We start from the raw sequence: 24,517 nt of genomic DNA, 5'->3' as shown, positions 1-24,517 counted from the left end.
TATATCTCAGAAACCAAAACAGCAAAAACAGCAAACAGACGTAGCTAACTGATGAAGCGCGCAAATGGACGTGCCAGCAAAGATATTTGAACAGATATCTGGATCAAAACATGAACTTACATTTGTAATAAGTTATAATAAGCTTCTATTGCAATTCAGAAAATTGCATAAAAATAAGAGGATTTTATAGATTTCAAATTGTAGTTTTCTTAATATCTTTGCCCGGTGGATGTAGAAAATGGGCCATGATGGTGGGATACACATTGACTCCCATGTTGTAGTTTGATGCAATAATGTCTGGCAGGAAAACGTCTTTCTGGAGTTCCTCCAGTTTTTCTCTGCACTTCTCACCACTTAACTACTGAATTGTGCTACTTCAACCATTCAGCTTTTACCATATTCTGCTCATTACAGCTATGTCTTTTGGTGTTGACATCTTCTACACTATATAAAACATTCATCTTTTTGTAATCATCTTTGGCCCCATTGAAATGAATGGAACATCCCATAATTTCTGAAAAATCTGCTGAAAACTTTGAGGTGTTTCAGTTAAGTGCTTCCACATACTTCCTGCTAGAAACACCATTCAAAATTTGAAAAGTAGTCATATCCTTCAACTACTTCTGTTTATTACAGCTTCCCCATATCGTTTAAAATTTTCTCTCTTTAAATTTTTGCCTGAAGAGCAAACTGGTCCACTAGCTGTGAGGGTTCTGAAGCAAACCCTAATTCCAACTATCCTTCCAACCCTAATTACATCCCTTCTTCCAACTTTTTTTTCCAATCCTATTCCCAACCCTTATTCCACCCTTTTCCCAATGATTACTACTTGCAGCCTACATTTCAAACCACTGAAAAGATCAACCACAACACTGCTGTGACCAATCACAGTGATGCTGACCACCTGGAGGTTTTCTTTAGGAATTGGTGTGTTACAGTCAAGGTCAAGTTATATTTTCTTAATTACAAAAGGAAAATTATTGTTACGTTTATATGTTTCTTCACAAGACGTACAATAATGAAGAGTCAATTTATAGACTTAGAAATATTTAATTGTCAAAAGTTAACACCATCAGATATTCATTTTTTTGTGTTATGACATACAATTTTCTTTCAAACCACATTTAAAAACTTTTTTTAAGTATTTTAAATATAACATATTAAGTAAACATTAAAATATATAGTTGCTACACTACATAAATAATTGAAGGACATCGAAGCTGTTCAAGATTACAGCCACATTGGGCTAGCGTATTTTACAGAATCACCTTGATCTGAAATATTAGAGATTATTAGTGAACTTCATTTGGTGTAATTTTAGTTAATTTGTGTATGAAATCCAGCTGTGATTCAAATGGGTCATCCTTAGTGCACAAAGGAAGCATTTAGAAAGTATCACTGAGAGATAAATGTTACTTACCGCTGCTGTAAAGAAGTTATGAAAGTTTATATTTGCATTTTTAACAGACCCCTCTAAATAGGCCTCAACTCTTGTTCAAGGCTGTCAAATCATAAAGGTTTATTGCTCCAAATCTTCAGCCATGCTGTAGACAGAAGACAAATATCACACAAAATGTAATTTTCAATGGGAAACTTTAAGTGAAAAGAAGGTGTATGTCTAATTTCTTTCAGCCAAAATGTCTGATATTTAATATGAGAGCAGGAGAGAAAGATGAGTGTAGAAGAAATCCCATAAACCAGTAAATCAAACCCGGATATTCCTAATGCTCAGATTCCTGCTTGCATCACCATCTTTCACACGGTGGGATCAAAAGATTGCTTTTAGGTAAATATTTACATACGTTTTTTGCATCTTTTTCAGACAACAGAAAGTAACTTTTAAGCAGATCGAGGGCTCAGGCTAGCTCATGTTTAGCTACTTGTTAAAAAAAAAGAATTGAAACGCCATGTTTCAGTTTTTGTTTTAAAAGATTTGGTAACACTACACACTGCAGCTCTTTCTGTACTCAAACTCAGGAGTTAGTCTTGGGAACTTTCCAACAAACATACCTGGGTACTTACTGGAACCTTCTTGAAGTTTTTCAGTTACTTTCACATAAACGTTTTGGGGGCTTACAAGCTTATTTGCAGGAAAGTTTCCCATAACTTACCAGGTACTTACTGGGTGATTTCCAGAACTACCCGTTACTTTCCCAGAATCTATCAGGTCCTTTCTTTAACTTCACCATTCAGGATCCTACTAGATCTCTTTTGACAATTTTTTTGGAACGTGCTGGTTACTTTGTGGGGCTTTGCAGTTTGCTTTCCCAGGACATGCTACCTATGTTCCTGGAACTTAGTGGTAAGTTTTCAGAATGTACAAGGTGTTTTCCTGGAAGTTTCCTAAAGTTAAACTGACCAGGCACTGTTCCAAATCCTTTAAGAAATGTCCGGATTACTTTCCCAGAACCGAGAAAGTACTCTTATGAGAATAATTAGTAAATAGTAGGTTGCAGAAAAGGACCTAATAAGTAGAATCACCTTCCTGAATATTTCAGGAGAGTAACTTCTCACTTTTCCACTTCCACTTATAGGATCTGGGATAGTAACCAGTAAGTTCCAAAAAAAGGCTTTATTTTCCAGGAAACTAACCTGTAAGTACCAACAAAGTAGCCCTTTTGTACAGGTTGCATAACGTAGTGCCATCAAAAGTTTTTCATGTCTATCTACATGTATAGAATCATTACATCTTACAGGTTGCCAACAACATGTCCCAGATATCCTGTCCACCATAAAAACTGCTGAAAGGAGACGGCTGGAGATGAAAAGCTATGATGTTGACTGAAGACCTTGCATAGAGGATTCAAATCCAGGTGTCCTCTGCTGCACACTGCCACACCTCTTGCATAAATCCACAAACTTTTCTGTTTGTCAGCTACTTTAAAAAGGTAAACGTTTCAGTCTGTTTTTAACTTATCCATACATCTCATCACAGTAACGTTTGGAAGAAGATACATAGCACAAGAAAGTCGTACATGGATCTAGTTGCTCCTCAGGGGAAAGCGATCCGTTAACAGTCAGCAGGCGTACCCTTCCACTAGATTCATGTTTGGACATTTAGAGGATCAGTTCGTTTATGAAAATAAGGAGGAACTTATTTTTCATCTCCAGCTTCCTCAGTTATTTCCATTACAGCCCAGATTGACTCTAAATGTGTTGCCTCCACAAACTCACTGGTATCTGCAGTGGAAGCCAAAATCTACAATAGTGGTTGTGTCTTTTCGGTGGCGCTGGTGTGTAGAGGTGGTCACACCTCGGTGCTGATGGCTCGGGTGTTGGTGTAGAAATCAGGAGGGCGACCGCGTTGGCTGTCCCTCAGCAGGGAGCCTCGGACAGCGGGCAGCGGCATCGCCAGCGCCTGGTTCTCATAGTGTGTCGGCATGTAGGTGACGCGCTCACCGCCGTTGCGTATCTCGTCAGTGGTACGGATGTAGAAGGGCGAGTCGTAGGGGGAGCAGGTGGGACAGTAGCGGTGTTGCCCCACGGTAGGTTTAGTGGGGTTAAAGGATTTGGCCGGCTCTGGTGGCGACAGCGACAGAGGGGTGATGATTGGTCCGTCCAGGCCAGTGATGCTGCAGGCGTTGCAAGCAAAGTGTTGCTGAGAGAGGGAGCCGCTGTCAGACCCATTCTTCTTACAGCAGTAGTACTATAAACAAAGAAGTTTGAGAGAATACAAACATAAATCAGCAATGAACTTTGGTGATTAAATGTGATCTATTACGGTTCCTGAACAGGTTAGGATAGGTCTATGGTCTAAACAAAGCATGTTAATTGTATTTTGTGTTTTACAAACTTATTTTTAGATAATGACATTCTAATCTGCTCAGTTCTGTCTATTTTGAACTCCTTTCAGAATGAGCTGTTTTAGCGATTCTTGCCACTTTAAATCCAAATAAGTTGCTGCTGGCCTCCCTCCCAACTCAATATCTCCATTTCCATGTGAAAATGCCTGCAAACAGTTGTGCAATTATACAACCACACATCTCTGAAAAGCATAAGTAGAGCCTCCTGCACAGTCCAGCAGCCATTGAAAGATCACTGAGATCAATTTGACATTTTTATTTTTTGCACTTCAGAAACAAGAGTATGTTTTAACACATTTCTGTGCTAAATATAAGCTTAATTACTAAATTAGATTAATCATCACAATGAGTCTCTTTAGTCAGATCAAAAGTACCTTCTGAAAATAACCTTTAGGCAGGCATTAAAGACATGGTGATATAGCATAAATAAAGACCTGAACACATCAGTATGTGTATAGTTAATCTATAAAATTAAACATAAATGATAATAAATGCACTTTCCAGTAATAAAAACAATATTGACGATGACTTTAGATAAAATGAGTGACTAAAGTCTAAATAAGAAATTACTTTCTAGTTTTTTATTGTTTTAACCCGTATTTGGGATTTGTTTTGACCTGAAAGTGGCTCTTCCCTCTATGAAAACGCTGTGGTGCCACACCTTTACTGTGTGAAACCCATCCGGGACGTCATACCTGGAGTCTACAGTAGCAGAGCACGGCTATGATACACAGAAGTATCACTGTGGCCAGTATTCCTCCAGTTATGACAACAGTTCCAGCTGTCATCCGACCAGCTCTCCATCAAACTCTGGACACAGAAACGGAAATCATCAGGACGTTTACACACCTAGGAATTAAATTAATTATGTGCGGTGCAGTGCAGGGATTTACATACACACAGAGGAACAAATGTCTAAATGAATTAATATAATAGTTCATCAGTTTTTTGGTTGAGGCATTCCATGTTTAGATAATTATTCCCTCTGGTTTTGAATGTTGTGCAGCTGGAAGGATTTTTTCTTATACCTTATTTTTGGATTTCTGAACTATGCGAGATACTACGTGATACTATGTGAGATGTTCACATTTTAAATTATCGTATAGTTGGCTTTGCTTTCTTTAAACACATAAAAAAAATAATCAAGGTTGCACTTATTCAACAGAAATTGAGCTGATGGAAACAAGCTTTTTTAAAATATATTGTTATATGTTCAGAGATCGAGGTCTAAAATTTCAAGTCGAAATTCACAGATTGAAGAAGTCTTTATTTTTCTGGGTTTACAAAATTACTGCGTACGGAATTACTTTATTTCAAATACCTGATTCACTGTGACTGGATTCTAAATTTAACAGCAATAGTAATTTTTCTTAATGTTTAAAATGTGTTCATTTTAAACATTAAGAGAAATTGTCTTGTTGTGCAGACCTAGTTGCTACTAAGTAATACTCACGTTCAGCAAAGTAGCTTAACACCTGAAAGCAGACAAACAACATCATGTAAAATGAGTGGCACAAACAGTTTGTTGTATTGTTAGTAGGTAAGACATACTTACATCAGGGGAGTGTTTGGAAGTTATTTGGTTTGAACTTCAGTCAAAGGAAATTCTCTATGAACATTTCTAAAAAGAGGGAAGAAAAAAAATCAGCATCAGAGAAATTGAACTGAAGCTACACCGACTGTCTTTCTCCACAAGGTGGCACTAAGAGAACAGAAAAATATCTCAAACCAGATAAAGCATGGTTTAATTTGACACTCCTATAACAAAAAGAGGGAGCATTAAAATAAAAACATTTGCAGAACAAATATCAGAAAAATCCATACAGCTCGTCTGCGTCTCTCTCTTTCTTGGGCACGAAAACACTCAGAGACGCACATGGATCACCAGAGGACAGCGGCAGTAAAAGTGATTTAGGAGCGAAGGCTGCAGCTGATTGGAGTTGGTCTGCAGTCTGAGGCTTGTCCAGGTGAAGTGAAATCTATTACTGCTGATAAAAACATGTCCAACCAGCCCAGATTGGTGTGCAGGCAGAGCCTGTAATTTGAAGCAATGAGAGAAAGAAGCACCGTAATGGAAAAAAAAGACTAAATGGACAAGTCCGCCTAAAGTCTGAGGACTGTAATTATAGCAGTAATTAAGACAGCTCACCAGCAGAACGCAGAAAGTCTCTCACTGAGAGAGAAAACCTTGTGGCATCATATTCAAAAAGACTTCAGGATCAGCAAGGCATCAAGCAAAGGCTGTGAATGTACATTTATTGGTTTTCTATTTTTAATAAATCGCAAAAAGCTTTTTTCACGTTGTCATAATGGAGTATTTGTGTTTAGAATTTCGGAGAAAGCAATTCACTTAATAAAATGTTAAATAAGGCTGTAACATAACCATGTGGAAAAAGCGAAGGAATGTGAATACCTTCCAGATGTATGTGTCTGTTTGTAGATTATTTTCTTTGCTATCACTTCTGTTTACTGCAAATTACATAAATGACAACACCGCAAAATATCCAATCTACCCTTTTTAAGTTTGCAGTTTTTGGTTTGCAGCATTCAAATTTTTGAATGTTTCCAACTGTTTGCAGCTTTTATTGCTCCTGGAATGTTTTAGTTTGTCCAACTCAGCGACGATGCAGCACATTTCCCTTCCAGAGTCAACAATAGGAGCATCTACAAACCTACCGGGAAGGACACCATGTTTATTTATCTTAGAGATGATGCAGCGTGGCAACCTGTCCTATTCCTCCATGTCACCATGACGTTACTCCAGCTCATGCAATTCAAATTCAAAAATATCTTATTGATCCCAAGGGGAAATGAAATGTTACATTATCCATGGTTCTTCAAAGATGACCTCAGTCTGAACCATTTTCTACAATTAAAGCCAGCAGAGTGACTCGGAACAGGAAATGAATCACTGATTTCATCGCATCATCCTTCACTCACGTAGACACAAAGCTGTACACACATTAGTTTTCATCCTTGCTTCCATGCTTGTGTGGCGCTCCGCAAGCAAACCTGCTGGTTAGATAAATCTGAGTTTACTTCACTTGACAACCTATCTGCATCAGCACACACAGTACAAATGCACAAGAGCTACAGCAAGCAGACGCAAAGCTGGATTATTTACTGCAGAGTGGCCTCCATACCTCTGATAAGCCTCCAAAACACACTGAATCCCAAAATGGACAAGCTTCACCAAATAAATGTGCCTTCTGTAAAATACAGCCACTAGAATTGTAAGTATACTTTTCTATTCCTTCTGTAATTGCAATGTCAAATTAATTGAACCTCATTTCAGCTAAACCTCTTTGTTTGCAAAGTAGTACATATATGACCCACATATAAAACATGCACTTCATCTGCAGCAGTTAGAAATACCCTGTAAGACTCGCTGTATCTCTATCCAGTCGTAAAAACTGGAATATTTTATTGAACGTAGTTAAAAAGAAACCGTGTTTCCATTAAATGGGTAAGAAATGTGTTTCTAAATGCCACTCTGTTACAAATGGGAGTCGCACTTCGCTCTCGGCTCAGCACATTCAACACTAGATTGGATTTAGACAAGTCATTATTTTTCTTAAAACATGCAACTGCACCGTTTCAGCTGGAGGCAACAGTTTTCCAAGCTGACATTCATCCGTCATAATGACGGAGCTGGAGGTCTGGAGAAGTATAAGAAATGATGGTGGCTGAAGGTCAGAGTTATACAAGGACCTTCATACTTACACTGTGTGCACAGTTAATAAGCAAGTGAGTATAATCATTTCTGGCCATATTTTCTAAGTCTAAGATGAAGACATTTGAATTATCAATGGACTTAATCACAGCTGATGTTTCTGTGTAAAGAGGGAGGGTGTGGCCTAAGGAAGTTAAATACCAGAGTGTGTTATGGAGCTTTTTTTCTAGACAAAATGGCCCAAAAGAGAGATTTAACTCTGAAAAGTGACAAAGTACCAAAAGCTTCTCAGGGGGATGCAGCACACTTGAAATTGCTAAGATATCGGAGTGTGACCAGGAAACGATCAAACATTTTGTGGCAAAGAGTCAACAAGAAACATGCTGAGAAAAAAAACATACATATTGACTTCCAAGGATTTGAGAAGAATCATGTATGAAGATGCCAAGATCCCATTAATGTCCAGTTCTGTCATATTCCATAACTGAAAACTTCTTGGAGTGCCTAGAAGTAAAAAAAATGTTCAAACGTCAAAAACACTTTTTTTTTTTTTTTTTTAAAGACCTCGAAAATGTGAACGAACCCAGTGCCAGTGAGTGATATTAAATGCAAAACAAAATGTCAATAACATACAATAAAACATATTTGGATCATTTGCTTCACTAACCCAGCTCTGAACAGTTGAAGATTATGGAATTATTAAAAACTTTATCTTGACTTTTTTTTGCCGCAAAACAATAACAATAAGTAAAGTCCTGTGCTGCTGTCCTCAAAATTTAATTTAAGCACCAAGTGAATTAATTTTGTCTTAACATATAATGCATGTTTTAATAAGCCTCTGTAGTAGTCATTACTCGTCCTCCATTTTGCAGCTATTTGCAGCAGCAACAGCCCAGCAGACTGAGATTGATGACAGAACATTTTGGTTCAATTACTTGATTTTGCTCAGGGTCATTCAGGTCAGAAAACACGGACTGCTCTCCAGCGTGATCCTGTTGGCCTGCTGAGGCCAGATGATCAATACAGGCACTGAGATGAGTTAGTTTTTTGTGGATATGAGGAGAAATAGGATGAGAAGGAGTGGGAAGAAAGTTCAGGTCCTTTTCTCACTGCAGCCTGCAGCTTTCTGTGCAGCTGTAAATCCTGATGGCAGATTTATAACTGAAGATCATTATGTCCTCTTCAGGCTACTGTACTGTCTTCAAGCCTGCCAGTTCCTGATTCAGCCCTTTCACACACTCATTTTCAGTCAAAATGTGGCTGTGACCTTTACTCACACAGAAATTCACAATGTCTTAAGTCATCAAAGTCAATTTTATTTATTTTAACCCAGAAAAACACACTGTATACCATCGCCAACACATATATTACTTGGTTGTTTTTTGATTTTTTTCAAAACAGAACAACTTACCGAATAACTACTATTTGTTTCCTCAGTGCAAAACTGATAATCATAATAATGAACTCAACGAATAAGTAATGTTACATATTTTCGGTTTTTGCCCTATTCAGCATCTTATTCACAAAGCAAATAGCGCTAATAGGCTCATCCAAACCCACACGTAAAGTACAGGAGGTAAACAACTTATACGCTCGTTTTGCATCAGATCACAGCCCCTTACAATCTAAACTTTTTTCACATCCTGCCAAAATATAATCCCAAATGTTTGACTTTCTGCAGGCCTGAGAGGTTTGATAAAGAACTTTAAAGAACAAACAAAACCTAAGAAAACACTAGACAGTTCAGGAACAAAGACGTGTCAGGATCAGGTTTACGTCAGACCTGGAAATGAGGTGAAGCTCATCTTTTCTTTTCTGTCTGGTACACGAACATGGAGGGAGTCAAATATTTAATCAGAAGCACGAACAATGCGCTTGTTGAGATCATTTCTTCCCCCTCACAAGCAAACTGCTGCATCCGGCCTAGTGGGAACACTTCTAACCGCGATACAGACTCACTCGGACTTCGAGCTGAATTGATTCTCCGTCTAATTTATGTCCGGTTCAGACAGATTCCTTGTAAAGGACTTGAGCAGGAAAAGCACCTGACGTCAAACACGCAGGCCGCTTTGCATTCCCGTTTTACGAGGTTTACAGGATTACATTATGGCTGCTGAGCTCCTCCTCTGCCGCCCCGCGATGTGCCAGCTTCTCCCCGCGTTTGGCAGACGTGCTGCATCGCTGCGAGCAAATCCAGCAGCGCAGGGCAGAGGACAGGCAGGGAAGCTGTAATTACTCCACTCTTATTTTGCTGGTCAGCATGACAGGCTCATAAAACAAATTGAAAGTGTGGAGCTTTCATCTTTGAATGAACATTGTGCCACAAATAGCACCTACGCTAATATTCACATCAAGCTTCTTAAATGACTAAAGTAAGAAAGCGGAGGGAAGGATGATGAGGAAAGCAGAGCTGGTTTCTTAAGCGTCGGTGTTTCCATTAGAGTTAAATCATTGTCTTCAGAAGGAGCCTCAACATTAAGCAGAGCAAATTACATTAGAGACACAGTACATTCATAATGTATAAGAGCCACAACCCTACGGGTGACGCTGCTCATCTTCCAAGGGATGAGAACCAACGTATGCTTGAATATCTTCACTCTGATTTCACACATAAATAACAATCCATCTTTTGTCATCGCATGTTCACTGGATTTTACATCATTAAACGAATCTAGTCTTTCCTAAGTTTAAAATAAGTACACCTTGGCTGCTTTCGAAAGCAGCAGCTAGGTGCTCCCCATCTTAATGCACTGCTTGTCAGCACCTGTGAACGCCTCCATCAGAAACAGCAGTTTCAGACTTTGGTGGGGTGAAATACTGACATATTGAACTGATTCTATACCTACAGAAGGACAAAATGAATACTGAGAATATTACATGTTAAGACTAAGTGATATGGCTGAAAAATGTACCACAATATGAACGTTTCATATCAGTCGACATCGATAAACATTGGCTATTTTTTTGTTTTAAACATCTGAAATATGTTTAAAAGTGATGACTTGACGTTTCCCATTTTATTCACGGTTTCTCCTCAACCTGTTGTACTTTCCCTCTCCACCCCATTGTTTTTATTTATGAGGTACGGTGGCGAAACCCAAAACTGCTGCAGCACAAGTTGCTCAACAGGTTGTTGCTAGGTAACCACAAGAAACTCAACAGGTTGTTGCTAGGTTACCAAAGAGTGAGTGAGTTAGTTGATTCCACCAACCTTGCTTAGAAGAAGCTGAGCGATTCAAGTCTTTCCTCTGCCTACATCCCCCAGAATGCAGTGCGGTTCTGGATCAGAGTTCAGTGAAAATACTGAATACTGTATTGGATGCGTTTATCCTGGCCCTATTAAATGCACATTATATTGTTTTTATGTGTACATTAACTTTAAGGAGTGACTAAAACCCTAATAAAAAAATTTTTGTGCCCTCCAGGTCATTCACAGAGTGAGTCTGAAACTTTGGGTCATTGTCCTGCTGAGGTCAAGATGCTCTGCAGTAGGTTTTTATCCAGGATGTTTATGCATTCCTGTATTCATATTTCCCTCTATCCTGACTAGTCTGCCAGTTCCTGCTGCTGCAAAACATCCACATAGCATGATGCTGCCACCACCACCCTTAACACAATCCTGTCTCAAAAGTCTACCGATAATCCTTTGATCTAATGCTTGGTGTTTGACCTCTGACCTGCTCTGCCACATGAAGGAGCTTATACAGCTGGACTCAGTTTAAGTTGTAGAAACAACTCCCAGGCTCAATTTGGAGCGGATATTTATGTAAATGTTGTTTCTTTGGTTTCTGTTTCTAGTAAATTTGCCAAAAACTCAAACTTTTTTCCACATTATCATAATTTAATATTTGGGTGTAGAATTTAAAACGATTTGGAGTAAGGCTCTAATGTAAGAAATTGTGGAAAAGTGAAGCACTGTGAATACTTTCTGAACTTATTTCTGTATTTTGTTTTTCCTCTTTGAGTTTCTAATTTTAAGTTCACAATAAAATCCCAGATTCCTTCAGCTGACCTCTTTCATTTTAGATCCAGCTTTGTGCAAAATCAACACAGACAACATATATGTGGAGACGGCCTTTTTTAAATCAGACTATGCTTTATTAGCCCTCAGCCCTTAATGAGTTTTTCCCACAGCTGTCAATACAGACCACAGCCTCATGAAACATAAATAAAGATAAACTTCAGCATGTTGGCTAAAAGCTGACCTTCAGCTTACAGGACGGTAACTAAATCTGCTGCATCGTCCTGCCAGCAGCCGGGCAGACAGTCAGAAAACGCAACACTTCCAGGACAAACAGCTCCTCAGATCTCTGATCTGCCAGGTCGCAAAACCAGCTGAGAAAGCAGCTGTGTGGCGGTTCACTTATGAGAATTTTAAGAAATTTGAAAGAAAGCTCTGCTCTTTTTCTCCTATGTGAAAGCATTAACTTGTGCTTGATAAAAAAAAAAAAGAAGGTCCTGTTTTCTTATTCCTCCACATCCACCATAACTGTGCAGAAACACCCCAATCTACAGTCAATAGACAAGTGTTTTTGAAATATTTGGTCATGATTGCAGGTATTGTAGGAAATGCAAAATTTTCTCTAAAATGTTATAAAACATGCTATCTCTACTGAGAAATAAATTAGGACATCACTTATATTTACTTAAAACTGAGGAAAAAAAGAATACAACAGACAAAAGGTTGCCTAGCAATTTGATACAAAAGTTTGAAAGACAGTCCTCTGTGTGGAGCAGAAGTAGATGACATTCAAAATAACCACACACACCAAGCACGTTTACTCTGAAAGCAGACAGAAAGATGCTAAATGAAGTCTCCAAAAGTTCTAAAATGTCATCATGAGACCTGCAGCAAGTTCTGGCTCCTGATGACATAATAGTGAATGTTTGATAATCAGAAAGAGACTGATCAAGGAAACTAACGCTCTCTGAGAAAAAAGTAAGGAGAGACAATAGAAAAAGATCAGGACTTGTGGAATAATCCTATTTGGACAGAAGGCTTCGTCCAATGTGGTGATGGATGTCTTTATGTGTCCCTGAACCTCCAGGGACCCATAAAGATGACTACAAAGACAGCCTTCTATCACCTGAAGAACATTTCCAGGATAAAAGGACGAAAATCCCTGCAAGATCAAGAGAACCTTATTTAGATCTTTATTTTTAGTTGCACTGATTACTACAAGTGTATGCATAAAAAAATCAATCAGACTGATACAAAATGCTGCTTCTCACTAAAACTAGAAAAATAGAGCACATCACCCCAGTTCTGAAATCCTTACAGTGGCTCCCTGCAGCTCAGAGAATAGACCTGAACATACTGCTGCCAATCTTGTTTTTTTTACAAATTACTGAATGGCTTAACATTCGATAATATTATCAACATGTCTGTCCATATCATCATTTCAATGTTGATAACAATGTTATCAATATTCAGTAATTGACCTAATAGGCCGGTTGTTGTATCAACCTTCCAGACCTCTCAGGTCTTGTGGTTCTGGTCTGCTCTGCATCCCCAGAATCAGAGCCAAACGTAGAGAAGCAGCATTCAGTTTTTATGCTGGAACAAGCTTCCAGAAAACTGAAAAACTGCTGAATATTTGCTTAGAGCTGCCTTTGAATAATGTTAACTGGAACGTCATCGATTTTATCTGCATTCCAACTTTTCATTACTTTCCTTAAAACACTTTGAATTGCTGAGCAGCTGCTGGATTCAGAGAATTTGTCTTGCTTCCCAAAAGCGATTATCCAACTGAGCGTGAAGTCAGAGGGTTTTGTGTCATTTTAAAGTTTCCTCTCTCTGTGCGCGTGTTTGTCATTCTGATCATATCAGGAAATGTCCGTGTTTTTGATGAGTCACCACAGATACAGCAGCAGCAGCTAAGCTACGTTTGCAGATAACAGCGGTTCTCTTCCAGAGGCCTGAGGCTCTGCCAACAAGACTTCCTCTCTGTGGCCTCATCCTTACCGATGCGACTTCACTTCGCTTCACGGCCGTGTTCACGTCCACACGCTGCAGGCTGCATGAAGCCAGTCCTGCAAAGTGTGAACTAAACCTAAGACAGGGACTGAAAGGTAAAGGCTGCTTTTGTTTTTGAGTGACTCATTGTTAAATACTTTAGATTAGAGGTTTGTGAACAATATTGTTAAGAAGAAATGTTTCTTCCTCATCTCATTTGAAGAAGTAAATATTTATAACCGTGAAGGAGGGCAAGACACAAAAAAGCTGGCTGTTCAGACTGCTGTGTTGTTGAGAATAAGAGAGAAAGACAGGAATTAATACTTTTTAGAGTTTAGCAACAGGAGTGTTTCAGAAACCAGCTTTGATGCAGCATCTTAGATAAATACTAAGTTGGGTCAAACCTGGCAGGTAGAGCTGGAGGTTCTGATATGGACTTAAATCTGTCCAGATACACAAATACTGCTCTTGAAAAACATTCCCATTTATAATACGTCTATTTAGGACACCAGTCAGATAAAAAGTGTAATTTGTATCACTAAACTGCACACAGACACTGCATTTAATTTTTTTTTTTAATAAGTTGAAGAAAAAACAATGTTGCAGAAAAAGGACTGGATGACTGTTCAGTGGTCTGAAATAATCTTTTTACATGAAAGTACATTTAGCATTTGCACTTTCACTGTCAGAGATTATTTGTGGCAACATGTCATCTGCTAGTGTTGGTGTATTATATTTTAATAAGTCCAAAGTCAGGAAGATTTAGAGCTTAAAAGCTTCCTTCTGCTTATAGGCTTCATTGAGAGGCTGATTTCATTTTCAAACAAGACTTTCCTGCTGCCCACACTGACAAAAGTAGCAATAGCTACTTTTACTGACCAACTGAGATGGACTGGCTGTCAAACTGGACTAGCCCTAAGAAGAAACTATGAGGTTTAGTTCAAGAGGAAAATAAGAAACACCAGAATCAACAATCCTGACGAACTGAAGGCAACTAGAAGCAACCAACCTGGGCTTTCTCAGCTGAGCTACAGGCTGATCACCTCCATGAAATCCATGCAAAACAAGCCAAGAGCAAGAATACGGTACAGTATGGAAATATTTATCTTTTTTTTATTATTATTATTTATCATTTTCTTTCACTAGTCTTATGCAGTATTCCAATTTTCTGGCAAACAACATTAGAAAACTAAATTACATCAAATTTATATCAGGTAAAGAAATAATCATTAAAAAAATAATACAAATAATGCTTGAAATATATCACTCTGTAGTAAAGTGCAATGCAGGATTTCCAGATTTCTAACTGAATTGTTGATATTCAACATGTATTGAGATGCACTCCGTGCGTTAGATTATCGTTTTGAACTGAATTAGACTGAATTCTATTTAACTGGATATAAATCAGACCTGCATTCTAAAGTGAGATTAAATTTGCCTTATAAATTCACTGAAGTGGATCCAAATGGACGACTGTTTTTCTATCGTGACCCAGAAAACTGTAAAACAGTCTGATCTAGCTTTCTGCAGCTCTTTGTGGCGGTCCTGTCCTAAAATGTTTGCACTTTGGACACTGATTGGTCACAGCTCTGCTCACTTTTAGTGTGTGATTACAGTGCATTCAACTGGCAACTTTACGCCAAGAAATACCAATCCTGCAGCCACAAAACCCTCAAGGGATGATGCATTATTCAAACACAGCCCCTGAAACACTAAAACACTTTCGTCCTTGCTGGCTGGTTCTGGACTCTGCACACATGCACAAACATACAAACATATAAACACTGCACAACTATAACACACTCTTCCATGCATGTTGTTCCAGCAGAAGTGCTTTACAACCAAACCAGACGGAGTACTCTATCCCGCCTGCGGGTCAGATGGAGACCAAATCTGACAGCTAACTAGCTTTAATGCTTTAAAGCAAAAATAGCTTTAATGATAAAAAAAAAAAAAAAAAAAAAATCACTAATTTAAATTCTTCTCACGGAGTACGTTTTACACTGAAATTATGTCGAGAGACTGTTTCAGCGGGGTAAGATCTTTATTAATTAAAGAAAACCAAATGTCACAGTCAAGCCCTCAGATGTTCTTCATGTCTGGACGTGACGCAAGAATGTGGCTCCTGTTCTTTTAACCACATATACGCAACCCTGGTAGGAATCATTCCAACCAGCCGGCTCGGTTCTTTAATATTACAGCTTACCATCGATTTTTCAGCTACACAGCGTGACTAAGATACAAGGAATGTTATAAGAGAAAGATTAGGGTTCAACAAAAGTTGAATTGTAATAAATCCTCACTACTAATTATTAGAGATGAACTGGTTCATTATTAAAATCTTTATCGGTCCCAGTACTGAAAGAAATTCTAGATCGGGTAACGTGACATTGTGTCCTATTAATAATTTTTACATTTTTGACCAAGGTAGTCAACCTATTATTTTTGTCAGTTTCATTTCCTTTGTTCTTTACTTTTTATTGGCTGTTTCTCCAAATTGCATTGACTGAACAACTTTAAGTTGTTTTGTTTTTACTTGTTTGACCAAGCTTATGAAGCTGAAACGGAGAAGAGTTATAAAATAAATATGTAATTCAGTATATTTATGTCGATATTTTAAAAAAGAAACATGTTAAGTCAGTTCAGCACTGTTGTTCTGATCGGATCAGGATCAGCACCATTTGTGTATATCAAAAACTAGTTCAATACATTTAATTGGATTTAATTTTCCTGACATCCAGGCAGAGTTCTTGCAAATAGCTCAGACTATTTATATACAAATAAATGCCACTCAAGGGAGACACGATCAAAAACAAAAAAAAAAGTAATTATTCGAGTTTTGAAGGGTTGGTTTACATGTATTGATGTCTCAGAAACACATATAAATAATAACAGTAATAATTAGTTATAGTAATAATAATAAATATTGAAAGTGAAGAGTGGCCTATTGTTTATCAAGTGACAATGTAAATAAAAACTGTTTACTTTCACAGCAGCGACTCCTTTTATTATAAAGCATCTACAGAACATGGGAGATCAGTGTATTACTTCATATCAGGAGTACATTCGATTTTAAAAAGCTTTCATTTGTTCAATCAAGCTGAAATTTTGCAAGAGCTTAAAATCACACGTCTGTTTACTACAAACAGCCACCATGTCAGAGGTTTTAAGGTTATGCAGGTAAATTAAATCTGATCTTCAGGCAGCAGGAGGCTATATTTTTGTCAGCTTTGAGCTGTTGGCTCATTATTCAACTTGTATTAGATATATTTTGTCTGTTGCTGCTCTGTTGGCAGTGTCAGCCCTGACTACAGACTCCTCTGGGAAATCAGCCCACTTCCTGTTGCATCGGAGGCAGAGGAGGAGCAGCGAGTGGAGGGAGAAATCGGGAGGATACAAAGAGGCTGCTCTACAGTTATTTAGTCAAGCTGCACTTTTCATCCTTCCTGTGTGAGAAATGGGGTCAATGTAGCGCATACAGCCCCGCATCTGCTGCTGAGTGGTGATGTGAAAGCGCAATGGCTTCTCCTTACTGTATTTTATAGCTGCTCTTTGCATGCAATGTACAGAAAAGCCAAACTGGAAGCATTGTTTTCTTTGTTTATTCTGAGAATGTAGTTTTAAGGGATGAAAGCTAAAAAAAGAAATAGCAGGACAAATGCAAAAGCTCTTTACTGTACATTTAACTGCTCTAGAAAGAGGTGCAGGAACAGCATCATGCTGCACATGTGTAGAAAACAGAAGCAAAAGACATCTGGTTCCATCTTTACCAATTTATTTGCAGGATTAAATTTTCCTGAAGTGTCATATTAGAATGAAAATGTAGTGTTGTTCAAGTAGCTTTCAATAATCAAACTTTGATTTTGACCTCCTAATGAAATGCTAGATTTACTTTTATCTGAGAATACAACTTTGGACTGGTGGGCAACAGTTCAGTCCTTTTCCTCCTTCGCCTGTGGAAAGACGTTCGGATGTTCCCTCTGCTAAACTCAAAGAGGTCATCAGTTGTAGTCTAAGTCTTCAACATGTCAGTCCCTCCTTCCAGTTTTTCGCTATTCTGCGAACACTGAAATATATGCGAAATCAACAGATCTCTGGCAATTTTCATGCTAATGAAAATTATGAGTTTACTGAAAATTTTCTGCAAAATATAGTCAAAACCGCTGGGTTTATGTGACAGCTAACTCCCACCTGCAGGTGGCAGTATTTCGTACTTTCACTACACTACAGCTTTAGCCTCAAGTTATAGACATGATCAATGTGGTATCAAAACTTGAGCTATTTAAGTTCTTTAAAGATTAAAAATATTTGTGTCCAGTGAGACTGTTTTTTTTTTCTATGTAGATTTCGGAAGGGGTTTAATGAGGAAAATATCAACATTTCTTGCAAATATTTCCACAAAATGAAAGATTTTTATTGAAAAAAAAAAATAATCGCAAAAATAATCAAGAAATCCTGAAGGAACTGACATGTAAGTGTGAGTGCCTTCTTCTACCTCAGTTTTTCCTTCCACTTAACTTTTTCTTATTATCCTCGAAAACATAACTTGGTAAACAGCCAGCTTCTGTTTTCAGAGGTTGAATCTTGGACTGTCAAAAAAAAATCTTTAAACAAATTCCTTCTTTTGAATTGAAATACTGAAAGAAACTGTTTAAAGATCATACAAACCTGTGATTTGTGCCTTTCAAACCTCAACATGGTTTAATTTCTGGACTAATTTATGTGGCTTTATTAAACTTTTCAACACTTCTTTACCCAAAAGCTGACTGCCTTAAGCTTCAGTCTTTGCCTTACATCATCCTCTCTCGGTCTGTTTTTAATGACATGTCAGAAGAAGATCACAGCAGCTGCAAAATGGCAAACAACCAAGACTCGGTCCTTAAGCTTCTTTAATCACTTCATTTACAATAACAGCTGGAAGTTAAACATTTTCACATTGAAAGTAAGCATGGACTAGCTGTGACTGCATTATGTATCATTTAACAAAGACTAATGAAATGAGCTGTCGGAACAACATTTAAAAAAAAATCTGATTATGCAGCTTTGTTTCTCCATAACAGCATACCTGGTTCAGTTAGATGCTCGGACAGCGCATCTCGAAGCGACCCAGTGGATCCAGACCGAGAAAAGCCGCCAGCATCCTTATCTCATCCGCAGAGGAGCGCTGGGCAGAGGAGGACTGCGGCGGAACTTCTCCAAGGATGAGCCGGAGTCCGGCGCGCACTCCGCCGCTGCGAAATAAACACAAACCCCCTACAGTCCGAGGGACCAACACACAGTAGTTCAGGCTGACCAGCGAGGAGACATCCGGGACCGGAGGTGCACGACCAGACGGGTCAGAGGACGGAGACGCTCCGGGACAAGCGCCTTTTTACGCGCATGCAGCCTTTAAAGCTACGGGTTCACCTTCTGATCTTCACGGGAATCCAAAGATATAGATGTAAAGAAATAGACCCCCCCAAAAAAATAACAAATGCTGAAAACATTGAGATAAAATAAACATCCAACAAGTGATGGACTTGGAGGCAAAAGCAGAGAGCACTGGTGGGAGGACAGGGAGGAAGGGGAAGGAGGAGAAGAGCCGCCCCGCGTCACGGACCTTCTCTCTCTCTTGCAAAAAGAAGGAAAAAAAAAACGTGATCTCCTTTATTACACAAGCTGCACTGTAAGGATATCTGCAAAAATACAGCAGAAACAGTGGGACCATGACGAGGGAAATGACTTAATTTGACCTTTTCAGCTGAGCTGACCTTATTGTTGAGAAAATAAGAAAACTCTGTTTACCTCGGTCTCCAAAATGCTGCCTCACCCTGTATTACTGTAACTTAAAAAAATCTGAAACCCGCATAAAAAGACAAGTTTAAAGAATAAAGCAAAACCTCCCACTGTTCTTTAATGGTATTAGAACCCAAACAAGCGTCTCTTTATGAACATTTGTTCTCTGAAGTTAATTCCCCAGAAATTTCCCACCAGCCCCAACCTCAACATCCAACATGGCCGCCACACAAACTGCATTACTAGCAGCTCTTTATTTGCTCTCCTGATTAAATTGCCAAATCAGTATTAAACAGTAGATTATATTTAATGTCTTTTTAGCAGTTTAATGTGATTTATGCTTATATTATGCTGGTATTTCTTTCTGAGTCTGATCATAATCCATGAACACCTCAGCAGTCTTGATGTCTCCTCTGGATGGAATGAGTCTGATGGAAGCCACTTACTATGTCGATATGACACAGAGCCCTAATTTTAGCAAAACCACTCAACAATATGTACAACCTGTCCGGCTGTCCATGCGCTCTGCCATGGTAACCCAATACAACCCAGATATTTAAGGAAATCTTTAAAAATCACAGACAAATATCAGACTTTTCCAGTTTTCAATGCCCATCCTTGGTGCAACCTTGCAGAAATGGCTGGCTTTGTGTCATGTGGGAGGTTTTCTCCTGCAGGTACTGTTTTATGGTTGCTGGGATGCAGTCAGCGTCAGGCCCTAATTTCTGTTGAGGATTTGTCGTCGTGGACACCAAGTCAGCTCTTCCAGCTGAGTACAGGTGAAGCTGTTTGGGTCTACCACTTTGTGTTTATTCCTGGATCTTTTAAGAAATTGAAAATGCAATCTTCCTGCATCTTGAAAGAGGCCTTGATTCATTCATTTACTTATTTATACAGCGCTTTAAAAACCAAAGGCAACCAAAGAGCAGTAGAGAAAACACAAAGCAGTAGAGAAAACACAAAGTTAAAAATAAAAATCAACAATAAAAAATGTCGTGGTTCTGGTTGTACAGAACCACCATCCTGCCAATTTCAAAGACAGTAAAAACCTTTCTGGCATTCGTCATCAAGGGTCATGGATGTGTGAATGCCTGAAACGGAATCCAGATTAATACACAAATTTGCATTTGTCAAACTCTTGATCAGGTGTTCAGCAGCCTGCTTGAATCTTCTTTTTGCAATTTCAAACATAACTTACACCATCTTTAATTTGGCGAGTTTTAAGACATGAATATATAAATACCTCTCCACTGGGTTCAGCGTGTTCTCAGGAAAGTGGGCGTTGTGATGTACAGGGTAGAATAATGCTACAGTAAAACCACAAACACAGACCTCTGAGCCACAGTAATTGATTTGCCCTAAATCACTGCTCCCTTAATCTACTTACTGTTGCAACCAAGTCAACGCAAATATCAATAGAGAAGGAAGGTCTGGCTGACTAAACAGGGCTCTGCTTGTGTTACAAACCAGCAGAGGCACTTAGAGATTGATGCAAGCGGAGAGCTGAGGACATGAGGGTGGTGGAAGTCTGCGATCACACAATGCTGCAGGAGTAAGAAATCTTGAGCAAAAAGAAAAACGGGGGGAGGGAGAGGAAGCTGAGGGAGCAAGATATGAGCAAAGCTTCTGTACAACATGCTGCAGGAGGTCTGCTCAAAAGGAACAGTGAGTTTCACCAGATCTGGGATGTTTTCAGGTTTGAACTGTTCATTTAAACTTTCCAGGGCCACATCTCAAAAAGCAAACAAACAAAAAATCTCAAAGTGACCATCCACTGTAGCTCTGCACTCAGAAAATAGTCAATATAATTATCTGATGTTCTTGTGACTGGATTAGCACTTTTTATTCTAACCTGCATACAAAATCTTCACCGTTCACTTATCTTTCAGAATAAATGAAAACAGGGAATCAAGTTTGGTGGACACCAACATTCAAGTAAATCATAAAATTACTGAATTGCACATCAGGTTTTTAATAAACTGATGCCTAATAAGTGTTTGCTCGAGCAACCTGTCCACTCAGCTTTGAATAAAAGTTAATCTAACTTTAAACTAGACATTACAAATATTTTTAGACAACTCCACACTCCTTTTTGTGTGTAACCAAATAAATTCAACAGAACTCTGGGACGTTTCTGCAGCTGTCAGAATTAATTGTTCAATTCAAATAGTGCATTACATTTCACTACCTTACAATCTGGTGTTTTTACTTTATAAATACCAAAGAAAAATGTTGTTGCAACTTGCACAATTTGAAACAAGAGTCGTAGAGGCCGATATCTGTGAAGAGTCTCCTGTACCAGTCCATAATACAGCAGTTCTGAAGAAGCCTCTGACTGAAGACTGCAAAGGATGCTCAGGGTCGTCCAAACATGTTCTGTTTTATAAAGAGTCATTTGTTGCACCATAATCTCCAGATGTTCCAGTGTAGTAGAACAGAACAAGCCTTCTTTAGCAGATTGTTTAGCTTTTTTCAGTCCGTCTCTGATGCTGCTGACCCAGCAGGAGGAGATTGCACTCTCCACAACAGATTTATAGAAGATATGCTGCAAACACTGAAGGGTAGGGTTGCTTCTTTAAGACTTAAGTTTAAATTCAGAGAATCATCATAAATTTATGATCAAATTTAGATTGTTGTATTCAAGAAACCCTAGACTGAAAGGATGAACTGAGAGGGAAGGATGTGTCGATGATGCTCAAGTTAAATGATAATTTACTGGATCTTTCCCCTACTTGGAAAGATGACAGTTGAACAGGAAGTAAAAGTGGAAAGCAAAAATATTTTGCATTGTTTAGTAGTACTCCAGACCATAAACACTTCAATTTCAATATTTTTTTTCCAGATGTCACCATGTAAAAGAAACCTGCAGTGTACAGACCAGCTAATGCAAAGCATGGCAGCCTTTTCCAGGAGTTCGTACTCCATATGTAATTGTATTTGAAAGAAATAACAGTGCTGTATTCAGGGGGAGGTGCAGACACTAGATCTGAGCATCAGATAGCTGGATCAGTCAGCAGTGACCTTCCCTCTCATCATCATCATGCCAGACTGCTCTTAGTATTACAAGATTACATTTTAGCCAGACAGGAAGTGCATGATGCTGCAGGAGATGGATGACGGAAAAGTTTCAGGTGTCTCACTGTTTAAATGACGGAGGTGGCACCGAAAATAGAGCCTCCCGTCCGCAAATATAACAAAACGTTACCACAGCTGAAGTTACAGTGATTAAATCTGGGCTTATAACAGACAGAAATAAGGGTTCACGCACTTTTTCCACAGTAAAATTCAAACACTTTTCAAGCATTTTAAAGGTAAGCTTTCAAACCTTTCCCATTTCCAAAAAAAATTTTCCAGCAAAGTTTTCTGGCATTAAGGAAATGGAAATAATTTTGGAAATAGTGATAATTTTGGTGATTCTAACTGACCTATAAGAAGTTTAGTCTGATTTAACTTCAGTGAGGAAAAAAGCCTTTTTATTAGATGAATGAAAATATCTGGTTTTGACTGTAAATAATAAATTCAGGCTTTAAATCAATCATTAGATTACACTTTATTACAAAACTGAGCAGTATGAATATTGTGAGCGTGTGTCTTGCAGGACTGTGGCTGTCTGCTGTCTGAGGGGGACAACCAGGGCTGCTACCCTCTGGATGGACACGTCCTCTGCAAAAACTGTAACACCAGCCGCATCCAGGCGCTGACTGCCAAGGCTACCACTGATCTCTGAGCAGCCAGCCCAGCCAGCCGCCCCGCTCATCTCCACTGTGATTACCCAGCAAGCGCTCTCTTCCTTCTTCCTTTCATTCCCAAATACCCTCTGGATGGACACGTCCTCTGCAAAAACTGTGTATATATATATACACAAGTAAAAAAAATATTTTAATCAAACATCTAATTCAGTGAAATTAGTTCAATTTCAATAAAATTTCAAGTCAGTTTTCCATCACAGTGAAGAGTTAAACCCAGAGGTTTATTGTTATGCACGCGTCTCCTCCTCGATTCAATACATCACTGACAAATTGTCAGGAAAAAACTGTACAAACAAATCCTGCACAGGTGTGCAAATACTTTACGGGTTAAAGCAAACACTGCAGCCTTTTTAGAGCTGTGTATAGATGAGCAGCATCCCCATGGCAGCCTGTGGAGTTAAGAGGTCACACCGAGGGTGTGTGTGCCAAAAGAGCTAATGTTATTTCCTGTGTGTGGATGAAGCACTGATATGTTTATCTGCCCATCCCTGGTATGTAACTGGAGAGACAAAAGCAACAATAAAACACTAGAAGAGAGTTTATTTATCAATTCCCACTTTAAAAAAGAAGCATTATTTAGAGGTGAATGTATGCTGCAGTCCAACCTGAGAAACATCTTTAAAGAGGAGAATGGAGGATGATTCAAGACTTCTTTATTAAGATCAGGGTGTGAGAGCCTAATCAGTAAGAGAATCCCCACATTCATTATTATCAGAGTGGCTGCCTGCCAGCTGCAGAGCTTAAAGTGGTGCAGCAAGTTGAAAAACATAAAAAAGAAATCTATCTGAGACAAGAAAATCTACCTGAAAGTGTTCAAGTATGAAGAAATACAGCAAAAATTATCCTGAGTATCAGCTGCAGCATTTCAGGTTAAAAGAGGCACATCTGTGGATGCAGTTAAGGGTGGAGAACTCCAGTCTCCTGCCTTCATTGTCTGACATCATGCAAAATATAGAGTAGAAATAATATTTGAGAATTCAACAGATTGCTTTAAATGAGCAAATAAAAGGCAGTTAAAAATCTAAAAATGCGGCCAAAAAAACTTGTCCAGCTTGCGTTTTTTATCTTGTTAGTCTATTAGTAGATGATGATCATCCCTGTTTAATATAATGACTAATTAAATCCTGAGTGGGTAATTTTTGTCAAACCAGACAAAAAAAAAGGAAAGTAGACGAATAGAAAATATCGAGAACTACAAGGACAAAAAGGAGAAGTAAAGGAAAAGCAGAAAAATGTGTGGGATGATGGGTAATGACTAAGCATTAAACTGCTTGCTCTAAGTAAAGCCATTCATCAGGCAACCTGCAGCTCTCTGTGCTCTTCACTCAGAGCTGCTTTCATTTTCAACAATATTTCATCACCTAAATGAAGAGAAAGCACGTCGGCTAAAAACTGCAGTCTGCCATCAATATCACTCTATACTGGAAGCAGATGTGTAACTTTAACAAGTCATGATAAATTACTAGAGATTTTCCTAAAAGATCGACTATGCACAAAGAGGAACAAGCATAAATCACTTGGTCAGAAATCCTTTAAAGCCGCAGTATTTAACTTTTATTAA

At 38.6% G+C, this 24,517-nt stretch overlaps 1 protein-coding gene and 1 long non-coding RNA gene across 3 annotated transcripts; one reads left to right on the top strand and one right to left on the bottom strand.

Moving 5' to 3' along the window:
- Positions 1-3,103: 3,103 nt before the first annotated feature.
- Positions 3,104-19,510, bottom strand: fam163ab (family with sequence similarity 163 member Ab). Its single transcript, XM_008406568.2, has 5 exons — positions 18,498-19,510; positions 5,359-5,424; positions 5,257-5,278; positions 4,499-4,613; positions 3,104-3,646 (listed from the first exon to the last, which is right to left on the bottom strand). The coding sequence occupies exons 4-5, from the start codon at positions 4,589-4,591 to the stop codon at positions 3,248-3,250; spliced, it is 492 nt and encodes a 163-aa protein (XP_008404790.1). The 5' UTR covers positions 4,592-4,613; positions 5,257-5,278; positions 5,359-5,424; positions 18,498-19,510; the 3' UTR covers positions 3,104-3,247.
- LOC103463306 (uncharacterized) lies at positions 13,024-19,512 on the top strand. 2 transcript variants are annotated; one of them, XR_001776578.1, is made up of 4 exons: positions 13,024-13,548; positions 14,226-14,517; positions 16,729-16,882; positions 18,493-19,512. It is a non-coding gene; the product is annotated as an uncharacterized LOC103463306 (long non-coding RNA). The 2 variants fall into 2 exon arrangements; XR_001776577.1 differs by lacking the exon at positions 13,024-13,548 and having other exon boundaries at positions 13,998-14,517.
- Positions 19,513-24,517: the final 5,005 nt, after the last annotated feature.

The sequence above is a fragment of the Poecilia reticulata genome, linkage group LG4 (genome assembly GCF_000633615.1).
Source record: "Poecilia reticulata strain Guanapo linkage group LG4, Guppy_female_1.0+MT, whole genome shotgun sequence".
In the NCBI taxonomy this organism is placed as follows: domain Eukaryota; kingdom Metazoa; phylum Chordata; class Actinopteri; order Cyprinodontiformes; family Poeciliidae; genus Poecilia; species Poecilia reticulata.
Note: the sequence above shows the minus strand (reverse complement) of the source record. Positions and strands in the feature narration are given on the sequence as shown.